The sequence below is a fragment of the Galleria mellonella genome, unplaced genomic scaffold (genome assembly GCF_026898425.1).
Source record: "Galleria mellonella isolate WM207_F2 unplaced genomic scaffold, CSIRO_AGI_GalMel_v1 utg99, whole genome shotgun sequence".
NCBI lineage: Eukaryota > Metazoa > Arthropoda > Insecta > Lepidoptera > Pyralidae > Galleria > Galleria mellonella.
The window spans coordinates 2,275,123-2,288,574 of record NW_026442184.1 but is presented as its reverse complement, the minus strand read 5'-3'; the positions used below and the strand labels follow the sequence as shown (position 1 = coordinate 2,288,574).

Here is a 13,452-nt window from a genome sequence, read left to right as displayed (position 1 = left end):
AAATTATTATTGTTCATTATTCGTCATTGAACTTAAAAAGTAAAATTGTATTTTTGATTTCCGCGCATTGTTTGGGAAAAGTACTATACAAGCCTTGGCCACAATTAGGCATTGATGGACTCACGTATATGTGCCTCGACTACGCCTCGGCCCACATTTGCATCTTCGTCCATCAATGCCTCAGTTGCTGGCCGTTGCAGTAATGTACTATATTTTTGCTAGAGTTAGATATTTCTAAATTTGTAATTATGCCTAATAATCGAAATGAAGAAAACTTCCCCATACGATTATGAAAGATTTCATTACAACTAAAAGTTTTATTCTACCACCTCATATTTCTTTTATATCTGATAATTTTCAACTTATGATAGAAAAAGTAAATAATATTTTCACTTCTGAACGGTGATAAATTTTAAACTTTTCTCAAGACACAGTAAATATGATATACTCGTATATTGTAGAAACTACAGCGCTATGAAATTAAAGGTAAGGAATAAAAAAACACTTATATAAAACATTAATTATATTTAACAATCTTTACATCATACAAGGAATGTGCAAACAATGTAATAATTAAAATATATTTTCTCTAAAACAATTCTATTTGGTAATGATGACTTCCACAGCTTTGGTCTTATTAAAAAAAAAATATAAAATACTGTTTTTAATTACATACAAAATCAGAATATTCATTTAAAAAAGGGCGAGTTAAATAACTTACTTCTTTATAGTTAATAATCATTTTATTTTTTTACTTTTATTTTTTTAATTAAAAGTTTGTAATTAAAAAAATAAAAGTACTACTGTGGAAAATACAACAAAAAATCTTTGAGGTTTGAAAAGAAAACTAGTAATAAGAAAAAAAAATGTTTTTTTTTTTATCTTTAGAGTACTGCGAACGAGTATAGTTAATTTTTAGATAGTGTATTTAAAATAAGTTCTGTGTATACATAGAGGGATGTCAAGCAATACTATAATTCGAAGATTTCTACACAGGCATTTGTGAATACATTTTTAATTTGCCAAAGACAATGAAAAATAGAAAACAGTCCTGTTACAGGATTTTTGCTGTACAAAGACTATAAATTCAATCCAAACAAAATTAATATGGGATCAACACGGGACCTTACCTTATCATTTGCAAAAAGAATTATTAAAATCGATACAAAATTAGGTAAATAAACGCCGATTAAACAAAGACGAACCTTTCGTATGTCGCAATTATAATTATTTTGTAAATATTTTAATTTATCACTTTAATGAGTCAAAAGCCGATTTTTTAACACATTTTTTGACTATTTTAGTGGCTCTATTCATGAATTGAAATACATACTGAGATACCATAATCGATTTCTTAAAGTAAAAATTAAATACAGCGAAATCATAGTAACTCTAAGAATCAGTACAAAGTCAATTTTTAATAGAATTATGTCTGAATTGCTTTACTTTTAATTCTAGGTGATGCATGCCACAATAATTTTGCTAAATTCAAAAATAAAAGTAAAATTTTAGACATAAGTTTAGGAAATGGCACCTCCTTAGATTATATAGATAGTGTCTCCATACAAACATTTCGCCAAAAACAGATCAACTTTTTTATCCATATGTGTGTGAATGGGGTTACCATAATGTATATTTACATGTATTACTCAGTATTTGGGAGAAATTATAGGTTTAAATTAAAAATTATAAACGATACAGAACTATTAAGAATATATTATTATATATTTTTATCGATTACTTTGATTTATATACAAATATAATAAATATAGATATTATTTTCGTTTTTAAGTAATTGAAAATGGCCGTCATTTTCATTGGTATATATTTATTAATTTGTAAACAATACGTATATATACATATATTTATATAAGAAAAAATAGTTTCCAATTAAATTTAATAAATCAACACTGATCTGGGGAAATTTTTATGCAATTACTTGCAACACTAAAAAAATGGCGCATGTTGTATTGGTTCTATTTAAAAAAAATGTGTCAAATTGAGTCAGCTAGATGTCTACTAAATATTGACACGTTTTCGACACTCGATGCTCTGTCTTTAAAATCTAAGGGTACCTCAGAATCGAACAAGTTATCATGTTACTAGGCCTCAGAATGAAAGCTACGTAGTGTTGTAGATGTGGTCCCAGTGCGCGGGGCACTGCAGGAAGTACTTGCGCAAGGCCGCGCAGAACCGCTGCTTGTACTCCTCGGGAGACACCACGGTCGGCTGCCCGGCGCCCAAGTTCTTCTTCACCAGGTGCTCCAGCTTCTTGTCCCATGTGAACGTGCGGATATAGTCTGCAATATAGTGTGTTACAAGTTGACTTTAATCTTTACTTTTACTCAAAAATACTATTACATTATTATATTTAGAATGGTAAATAAGCACGGCTGACGGCTGATCTGATGGAAAGTGATAATAGTTGTTTATAGTGACGATACTTGAACAGCACCATGGACTTCATAAATTATACACTGCTATGGTATCTGGTGGCCCTAAAAACTATTATATTTCTATATTCTGTAATTATACTGCCATATCTAAGTCTTTTCTGCCATGTGGTCCTAATATAAAATTGGCCATCTTTTCCATTCACGTGGATCTCGTAAAAGGTAACTAGAGGAACTTATAGGTTTAGGGATGGACAACAACATCCCTTTTAAAACGTCACCAAAAGCCTAACTGCAATTGTCAATACGCTTATCAAGCGTAGCATAGCGTACTACTGACAAAACCCACCTTATAGGGGAGGCCTATGTTCAGCTGGGGACAGTTAATGGCCGACATGTAACTGTTCATACCGAAATACAGCCATGAAACTTTATAAAAACTTATATTTGGAGCATAGCATTATATGGGTGTGAAACATGGACAATGACGCAAAAGGAAAAGAAGATGCTTGAGGCATTCGAAATGTGGGCACGGAGGAGAATGGAAAGGATAAGCTGGACAGAAAAAGTAACGAATGAGGACGTCCTAAAAAGAGTGAACGAGAAAAGAGCATTAATTAAAATAATAGAGAATAGAGGAGGCAAAATGCTGGGCCACTTTATACGACATGACGATTTTTTAAGAGCATAATAGAGGGAAAAATAGAGGTCAAAAGAGGAAGACCGAGGAACAACTACATGGGAGAGATAAAAGAAACACTAGGTGTCATGTCGTATAGGGAGATCAAGGATACGGCCTGGGATAAAACTGGCTGGAGGAAGATGCATGAATTAGTTGCACCGATAAGAGGAAACTCCTAAATGGAAAGCAGAACGGCCATGGATGTTTGTATGAGCTCGTATGGTGTGAAGTGAGCGGCGCACCTATGACGCCGAGCACGAGCGTGCGCGGCTGCAGGCCGAGCAGCAGCGAGTAGTCCATGACGGCGCGCGCCGCCAGGAAGCCGCAGTCGCGCTCCACGCCCGCCCATACCACGCGCGCCGCCGCCGACTGCACGAACAGCTGCCGCTGCCAGCGCACTGCCACACGCCGCCGCGTCCACAACGTATTACATCACAATTCGGGACGTCATTTATTTTTTTATACAACTTAGAAACAACGAGAAAAAGGCAAACGAGCTGACGGCCCACCTGATGGAAAGTGGTAACCGTCGCCTGTAGACATGAGCAGTACCATGGACATAACAGAGTATACCGTTTCGCCCATGATACCCCCCATGCGTTACCATTCCTGAGGACTCAGGTGTTATTCCTCTGTACGCTGTAAATTCACTGCCCTTCAAACCGAAACACAGCCATGCAAACACAACTGTGAAGCGGTTGAAACACGAATGGGAAAGTATATAGTGGATAAGTGGATAGGTACCCAAGCAATCGACTTTTGTACAAAGTCTCCCACTAGTAATGATGATAATCTTTCTAAATGTGTCCATTGAACGACACTATACTTGGTTATACTTAGTATTACTGAGTGCAGATCGAGTTTAAGAAATCACACGAATAATCCTTAATCTATAATTTTCTTCAATATCATCCTTAATCTGTGGTTGTCTCAAATAAAATATCCCTGTTTTTATCTATGGAATGGTGAGAACAACTTTGAAATTATTTAAATAGATATTCCTTTTTTAAAAATACTATTAACTATTCGTCCGTTGAGTCGAGAGCAAGCGTCGATAACGTTAGAAATCACTTTTTGAATTTCGAAACTATTTGAATTTAAATTATTCACTTTTTGAAGTTGGGTATTCTTTTTCTGAAAATATTTATCTCTTCATCGACCGAATGCAAGCATTGGCTGCGTTTCGATGATGCCGTTTAATTCGTTTCTTCAGTATAATTTGAATTTTTTTTTTAGTTTAACAATTTACTTTTTTGTTATTTTAGTAATTTATGTGGACGTGAGATAGAAATACTCGTAGAACGTACGGTTGAGCAGGTTCTCGTCCATGAGGACGGAGAGCGGCTGCGTGTCGGCGGCGAGGCGGTGGCGGCTGGAGCCCTTGAGGTCGAAGCGCTTGGTGTCGGGCCCGCAGCCGTACCACACGTTCTCCATCACCAGCACGCCGCCAGCGCCGCCCACGCTGTACACGCCCAGGATGCGAGCTGCACACATTACTTATAGTGACAAATGAGTTCACCAACAAGCACATACGCACACGCGCGTATGAATTCATCACGAATTCGTCGAGATGATAGATGAAGTCAATTGATCTGACATAAAGTCAGATCAATTGACTTCATCTATCTTATACTTATATTACACTTATCATCATGGAGTTCACCGACAACCAACAGCATAGGTAATGTTACTATTCTATTAGAGTCTATTAAACTAACACAAATAACGCCACGGGTGTCACAGTATACACTGTGATGCCCAGGGCGCTATTTATGTTACAAGGGAAGGTGGAAGGAATGGAAGGTGTTGAGCTCACTCACCGAGCAGACTGGGCAGCTTGTTCTGGTGGCAGTTGGTCACGTAGTTGAAGTAGTGCGGCGCGAACTCGAGGAACTGCTGCCACTCCGGCTTCGTCATCTCTTTCAACACGTATCTGTCATCTGGATGATCATGAACAATGATCAATATCTATATTTATACTTAACTAGCGGCCCAGTACGTGCTTCGTTACATATAAACACAAAGCAATAATTATCGCTGACAATTAGCTTTAATGAAAGCACGTCCAAAATAAAGTGACTGCATGAATGACATAACAACATGCTTGTACTGTGAACACTGAAAAAAGTTTCAATTTGACAGCACAATCCCCATCTTAAAAAAAAGGTTGGATTTGACACAAAAATCCCCATTAACAAAATGATCCGCCATTTATTGAATTCATTTGTTACAAAAAATGTGATAAATGAAGGACCGCTCGACCGATTTTGTGCAAACTTCACATAAACCATCTACTAAATAGTCCGAACAGAATCCAAACATTTGGTTTGGTTAGGTGAGCCCGTTCTTGAGTTATAAAATTACAACGAAAAGTGGCATTAATTTTTATATATATAAATATTACCTATATAAAGAGGTAAATTTGTGAGTTTGTATGTATTTGTATGAGGTTGTCTATGGCACTAATGATGCAATTTTGAAAAATTTTTTAATGTTAGAATGGTATATTATCTCTGAATGCTACAAACTACTTTCATTCATTCATTAATTTACTGTTTTCTTGTAAATTCAATGACAAATGTACAATGGATGTACCAACCATTTTATAATTCACAAGCAGTAATGCTAACCCTTTGCATATTCCAAGCGATTGTCTACTTATATACAGGAGTGTATTTATAAACAAAAAGCGCTCGCTAGGGACAAGTTTACCAATGGTGGATAGGTATAATAAAAACTATCCTTATCCTCCAGTGAGGAAACATTGGTAGGGACAAGTGAAACTGGCCAAATATTTGTTCATTGGGGCAGTGTCTGTGTCTGTGAGTGGGTGTATCTATGCCTCTTTCTGTGTGTGTCTCTCTGTATGTATCTATCTGCCTATGTACGTGTGTATGTGCGTGCGTGTGCATGTGTGTGTGTGTGCGCGTGTGCGTGCGTGCGTGCGTGCGTGCGTGTGTGTGTGTGTGTGTGTGTGTGTGTGTGTGTGTGTGTGTGTGTGTGTGTGTGTGTGTGTGTGTGTGTGTGTGTGTGTGCGTGTGTGTGTATGTGTGTGTGTGTGTGTGTGTGTGTGTGTGTGTGTGTGTGCGTGTGTGTGTGTGTGTGTGTGTGTGTGTGTGTGTGTGTGTGTGTGTGTGTGCGTGTGTGTGTGTGTGTGTGTGTGCGTGTGTGTGTGCGTGTGTGTGTGTGTGTGTGTGTGTGTGTGTGTGTGTGTGTGTGTGTGCGTGCGTGTGTGCGTGTGTACGTGAGTGTGTACGTGCGTGCGTGCATGCGTGTTGTCTGTACGTCCCCCCCGGCTTCCTCACCGTGCGTCTTGCAGAAGGTGGAGCCGGACTTGCCGCCGCGCGCCGCCCACGGCACGCAGCGCGCCAGCGACCGCACGAACCCCTCCTCCACCTCACACACGCTGCGGTCTGCGCCACCACCGATAACATATACCAATATCTATACATTGCACTTACTAAATACATTAAATATATATCAGTTATCCGAATTGATATATAATTAATGTATATATTTATTTTTTTTTTTTTTGATGGGTGAAAATTAAATGGTAACTCTGCCTGCGCTAACGATATACGCTGGCGGAGCACCAGTGAAGAGTGATAGATGAGAATGAAAACAGGCCAGTTAGCTCATCATGATAAATTCATCAAGAATTAACCATGATAGTTTCCAGGGAAAACCGCGAGGAGATTGACCTGGTTGGGTATATTGCTAGCAACGGGATCCTCAGTCTCCATTACTAACAATCTCTTTCCCCCCGCGCGGACAGGGTTATCATTCCATTATCATCCATTAAAAATCCCTTCTTAGGAAATTGTCTCCAATGATGTCTTGTCCATGTCTATGGAGGACGGTTACACCTTACCATCAGGTGGGCCATCAGCTTGTTTGCAATTCTAAGTTGCATACAAATATGTTATGTAATGATATGTAATAAGCAAGCCTCACTGTCGGCCTTGTCTCTGCCGTCCTCGCAGCTGCAGCGTCCGCCGGCGGGCGGCGGCTGCCCGCGGCGGGCGAACTCGTCCGCGATGTGCGGGTTGGCGCTGAGCGGCGCCAGCAGCATGTGGCGCAGCTTGTGGAACTGCGGCGCGTAGTACACGCGGCACAGGAGGCCATCCTGATACGAGACCAGGTAAATAAACAACAAATACCCTTGCGCCACCTACCCATAACTGTAACTCCTAACTGTTCTCCTCTAATCAAAGGTAAAAGATTGCTAAGAGATTGCCCTAGCGATAACACCGCCTTTTGTACCTTTACGTATATATTTGCATGTTAATATGTCCCAAATTACTTTAAAAAATAAACTTAAAAAAGTCTTATTTGAGAAACAAATCCAAAACAGTTGAGAAACTGACGCTTCACGTTCTTTTTTTTAATTTTTTATGATGCTGTCATTGTGAGGTGCGATAATTTATTCAGAGTTTGTTCTTTTCAGTTTTGGTTGTAATGTTTTACGTATTTGTTGTTAAGAGTGTTGAGTCTCCTATACGAGAAATAGGTACTGGCGACCCGCACGCATGCTAAAGGTAAAGGAGTTAAGGGGCCGCCTGAAAATCAGCGCTACATAGGTACATCTCGCTTGAGCTGTACATATATAGCAACAGCTGAGGCGGCTCCTATTACTAGCAACATTAATTATTATTTTTTTTCTTTTTGTTGTTTTAATTTTTTATTTTCTTAATACTGGTAATAAAGGTTATCTATCTATCTATCTATTTTAATCTGTAATTTATGTTAAGTATTTCACTTGTATTGTTTAATGGTCATTGTTTATTTTGTGTTTCTGATGCTATAAGGAGTTAAATAATAAATAAATAAACACCACTGGGCATAAAGTACAGCGCCATCTAGTTATCACTAGTAAATAAGAAGAGTTCGAGTCTAGATGGATATGGGTACTGCCCAACTAAGCTGAGTTCGTACTATGAATAATAGGCAATAATAACATAATTCAATATATTTTGTCAGAAAATAATAAAAATTGTGATCCACAAAAAAAAAAAAAACTTATATTGTGGTAAAACCGGTTGTTTTGATTTAAAACTAAACCGCTGGACCGATTTTGATAAAAATTCTATGGAACCAATCTACAACTATTTCCTCTTTTAAATAAAAAAGAATGTTCCCAATCGGTTTACAACTGACGAAGTTATGAGGTTACAAACATCTTGCATAATCCCTCCATTCCTTGTTATCTCCGCGAGCGTTATGAATATTTATATTCAAGAGACAAACCACTTCGCCCTCAGACACGATTACTTCTAAGAACTCCACCACATCATAGTCAGGCTTTTGGGAATTCCTTTACAGTTATATCCATTCGACTATGGAATAGTCTGCCATCCGTAATAAGGGAATCGACAAGTATAGGCATGTTTAAGCGTCGTCTAAGGGAGCATTACTTATCACTATGCTGACGTATTATGTATATGTGTATGTATGTTTATATATGTTTATATGTGTATAATATATATGTATGTGAATGTATGTGTATATGTATGTATGTGTAAGTATATGTGTATGTTTACAGGGTTTATGTATTTTATGTAATTTATAATGTGTAGTTTGTATTATTCTTTGGGTATACATATCTTATGTGTTTATACAATATATGCAAATCGTATGAGTGCCTATTTTTATTTTTAAAATAACATACAATTCACATGAAAAGGGTTTGCTGGAAGAAATCTCTTATTAGAGATAAGCTCGCCTCTGTACATTACGTTTCAAATGAGTTGTGATTAACATTATATTTTGTGTACAATGAAGAATAAACATGAAAAAAAAATACAATCGAATTGAGAACATTCTTTTTTTAAATCAACAGAAAAACATATCTTCAACGAATATAAAAAAGAAATAAATATTAAATTTAATAAAATTATTATTTAATAATTAATTAAATAATTAATTATTAAATAATAACCTTACCTTTAGCAAAACCTCGAAGTGGTCATTGGATTTGGCTTGCTTATTCTTGTCGCCGTCCGTTTTCTCTTTACCCGCAGCGCTATTGTTGTCCTTGTTGTCCGCGTCGTCCAGTTCCGCCTGAGTACTGAAATGAAATGTATTAATTAAAAAAAAAAAATCAAAAGCAAACAGCGAACAAGCTAAAGGCCAACCATTCTTTGGAATCAACTTCCAGCAGCAGTATTTCCGAACCGATACGACAACGTAACCTTCAAGAAAAGAGCATATTCCTTTTTAAAAGGCCGGCAGCACACCTGCAATGCCGTAGGTGTTGTGGGTGATCATGGGCGGCGGTAGTCACTTACCATCAGGTTAGCCGCATGCTCGTTTGCCCCCTGTGTTGTAAAAAAAAGATGGAAACTGGTAATCGTCGGGGTAGAAAGGGATTATTAATAATGGGGCTTAGCAACTCTATTACTTGCAATATACCCTATCAGGTCGACCTCCTCGTGGTTCCCCCTGGAAACCATCGTGATTCATTCATTAGTGAATTTATCACGATGGGCTAACTGACCCGCTTCATCCTCACTTATCATCTCTCACTGGTACCTCGCCAGTGTATACCGATAGCGCAGGCGGGGACACCATTCCATTATCATTCATAAAAAAAAACCGGTAATCGTCGGGGGGAAGGGATTGTTAGTAATACGGACCACCAGTTCCATTGCCAGCAGTATGCTCTGTCAGGACCACGTGATCTCCTCTGAAAACCATCGTGCTGAATTCCAGGTGTATTTATCATGATGGGCTAACTGACCTGCCTTTTCATTCTCACCTACCATCCTTCACTGATGCCCGACCAGCATGTAGAGGGAGACTTTGTACAAAAGTCGATTGCTTGGGTACCTCTGCCCCATTCGTGTTTCAACCGTGAAGCAGTTGTGTTTGCATGGCTATGTTTTGGTTTTGAAGGGTGGGATATGGCGTGAAATTACAGGGTACAGAGGAATAACATCTGAGTCCTTAGGAATGGCAACGCATGGGGGGTATCATGGGCGAAACAGTATACTCTGTTATGTCCATGGTACTGCTCATGTCTACAGGCGACGGTTACCGCTTTCCATCAGGTGGGCCGTCAGCTTGTTTGCCATTCTAAGTTGTATAAAAAAAAATACACCGTTAGCACAGACGGGATTACTCTGCCATTATCATACATTAAAAATAAACAACTAACAAACATGCCAGATACCTGTGTCTAGAGGGCGCGGCGGCAGCAGCGGTAGAGTTGGCGGCGGTAGTGGCAGCGGTAGAGGTGGCGGTAGCGGTAGCCGCCGCCCGCAGGTAGGCGCGCGAGGCGAGCGTGGCGGCGATGACGGAGCCGATGTCTCCCGCCTGCACCACCACCGGCACCAGCCCGCTCGAGATTATCATGCCGCCCTGCGTCAACGCAACACCACACGTTATATCACTTCGTAGGGGACTGTGGGGATAAGGGATTATTAGTAATGGAGAGGAACAGCCCAATTGCGGAGGGAAGGGATCTTAGATTAGTAATGGAGAGGTAAGTCCCCAATTTTTTTTTTATATACAACTTAGAATGGCAAACAAGCTGACGGCCCACCTGATGGGAAGTGGTAACCGTCGCCTATAGACATGAGCAGTACCATGGACATAACAGAGTATACTGTTTCGCCCATGATACTCCCCATGCGTTGCCATTCTGAGGACTCGGATGTTGCCGCCCTGCGTCAACGCAACACGACACGTTATATCACTCTGTAGGGGACTGTGGGGATAAGGGATTATTAATAATGGGAACTAGTAGCCCCACTGCTAGGGGGAATGGAATTATCAGTAATGGAGAGTAACAGCCCAATTGCGGAGGGAAGGGATCTTAGGTTAGTAATGGAGAGGTAAGTCCCCAATTTTTTTTTTATATACAACTTAGAATGGCAAACAAGCTGACGGCCCACCTGATGGGAAGTGGTAACCGTCGCCTATAGAAATGAGCAGTACCATGGACATAACAGAGTATACTGTTTCGCCCATGATACTCCCCATGCGTTGCCATTCTGAGGACTCGGATGTTATTCCTCTGTACCCTGTAAATTCACGCCACATCCCACCCTTCAAACCGAAACACAGCCATGCAAACACGACTGCTTCACGGTTGAAACACGAATGGGACAGAGGTCCCCAAGCAATCGACTTTTGTACAAAGTCTCCCTCTAAATGTCTATCAATATACGGAGACGGGGTATTTATTTATCATCCATTAAAAAAAATCCCTCTATTGGGTTTACGATCGTTTGGGTTTCAACATTTAACAAATTTACTGATTTAACAGTTATTGTTTTGTTATATTTTCTCTTTGTTAATTTCATCATCATCACCATTTCAGCCGTTCACTGTCCACCGCTGAACATAGGCGTCCCCCAAAAGGGCGGTTTTGCTGGTAATTACCATGCTTGGCTGGCGGGTTGACAACCGCTGAACACAGGCCTCCTAAGAGTTTTTGCTAGTAGGTGCCAAACTTGGCAACTGTAGTTAGGCTTTGGAGATGTTTTAAGAGGGACGTTGCTGCCCATCCCTCGACTATTTAATTTCCTTAGTCGCCTCTTACGACACTCGCGGGAAAGGATGTGGCGGCCCGTTCTATGGCAGGGCCACACGGCAGCATACCTGTTGCGACGGTTGGTTGCTCGACAACAGTTGTGACAATATCTGCTTCACTGTTTTCTTGTCGCCTTTCTCTTCGTCTTCTTCGGTGCCTTTAAATATAAATAATATAATTAGTGTTTCACCAAAAAAAAAAAAAAACTATTTCAGTTGTGACAAAACCAGTTACTAAACCAAGCCATACGCTTTATCTTCAACCTCTGGAAGTTCGATCACATTTCTTTATATCGGTCTCAACTCAAGTGGCTTTCCATTCGTCAACGCAGAAACGTTAGGACTCTCTGTACCCTCTACAGTCTTCGAAACTCCCAGTCTCCGAACTACTTAAGCAGTAAATTCCAGTATCTTTTTGAAACTCACGATCGTAACCTTCGTTCCAGTAATACTCTCCAATTATCATTCCCCTCTCACCGTACTGGTTACGCTTCAAACTCTTTTCTCCTACATTCTTCACGAGTCTGGAACGCGCTTCCTAATGCCATTAAGAGACTACCGACTAAAACGTTCACAAATATTAGATGGGGAGGAGGAATATTCTTACAGATTGGTCTCGTAGAAAGTTTATCAAAATTGCGTCGTTAATTTAGATTTTAAATCAAAATAGTATTTATTAACTTTTACACTTTCTCGCCGAGTGTTTTTTTTTTTTTATGAGAGACGAGAATTAACGATCGCATTAACACCTGTCACTTATGTATTTCATCAACTGGATGAGTTTCACAGTCTCCCAATACGCTTATCATCATATCAGCCTTTAATTGTCCACTGCTGGACATAACGTCCCCCTGGGAGAGGGGGGGGGAGGGAGTTGCCAGTAGTTGCCACGCTTAGAAGCTTGATTTCTTCACTGCTATAACAGATTGCAGATCTGGTATATGATATTAATTTAAACTTGATACCTCCACGCTTTCCTAAGAACAAGGATCGTGACAAACAGACGGACTGACAGACGGATAATGTAATGATCCTATAAGGGTTAGGCTTTTTCCTTTGGAGGTACGAAACTCTAAAAATAAAACTTAAAAAAAATACCACTTACCCGCGTGATCTTTCTCCGCCTCCTTAGTATTGTTATCGGTGAAGGTGTAAGTTGTTCCTGTATGAAATTAAATCTATGAAAACATATTGTAACTTGGAGGGGACAAATAACAAACGGGGTGGATTCGATTTTTTTTAATTGGTGATAATGGAATCGTAACCCCGCCTGCGCTATCGGTATACACCGGCGGGGCACCAGTGAAGGATGATAGGTGAGTATGAAGCAGGTCAGTTAGCCCATCGCGACGAATTCCACTAGAATTAACCACGATGGTTTTCAGGTGGAACCGCGTGGATGTCGACCTGATAGCGTGTATTGCTAGCATTGAGTCAGTTAGACCCCATTACTAACAATCCCTTCCCCCCCGATTCGATGCTATTAGCCGGACATATACCCTCTATCTATGCTATAGAATTATTAGGATAGAAAATTCGAGAACCAAATATTCAAAGGCGACAAAACTTTATCACATATTAAGAGCGTCCATAACTGTAGCTGTGACATAACTCGAGCTTGACAGAAAATTGGCAGTTACTTGCGACGTTGCAACACTTCGTCAAACTAAAGTTAAAAAACCCTCGTCACAACTGAATGCGCCGTGTACATTTGAAAAAATTCAAATCTTATAATCATTTTCACCAAGCACTCAGTTTTAATGATAGCACTTTTCCTTGAAGTACCAGAGGGAGACTTTGTACAAAAATCGTTTGCTTGGACGCTTCTGTCCCATTCGTGTT

The 13,452-nt window shown here is 39.6% G+C and overlaps 1 protein-coding gene across 1 annotated transcript in view; it reads right to left on the bottom strand.

The window, feature by feature from the left end:
* Positions 1 to 537: 537 nt before the first annotated feature.
* Positions 538 to 13,452, bottom strand: part of LOC113520079 (1-phosphatidylinositol 3-phosphate 5-kinase) — a 42,037-nt gene continuing 29,122 nt past the window's right edge. The window contains exons 24-33 of the mRNA XM_052902983.1: positions 12,716 to 12,772; positions 11,680 to 11,768; positions 10,247 to 10,434; positions 9,019 to 9,142; positions 7,030 to 7,201; positions 6,381 to 6,488; positions 4,896 to 5,015; positions 4,383 to 4,559; positions 3,318 to 3,473; positions 538 to 2,300 (exon numbers count right to left, since the gene is read on the bottom strand). Of these exons, the coding sequence (XP_052758943.1) occupies positions 2,122 to 2,300; positions 3,318 to 3,473; positions 4,383 to 4,559; positions 4,896 to 5,015; positions 6,381 to 6,488; positions 7,030 to 7,201; positions 9,019 to 9,142; positions 10,247 to 10,434; positions 11,680 to 11,768; positions 12,716 to 12,772 (1,370 nt within the window). The 3' untranslated portion in view covers positions 538 to 2,121. The remainder of the gene's footprint in view (positions 2,301 to 3,317; positions 3,474 to 4,382; positions 4,560 to 4,895; positions 5,016 to 6,380; positions 6,489 to 7,029; positions 7,202 to 9,018; positions 9,143 to 10,246; positions 10,435 to 11,679; positions 11,769 to 12,715; positions 12,773 to 13,452) is intronic.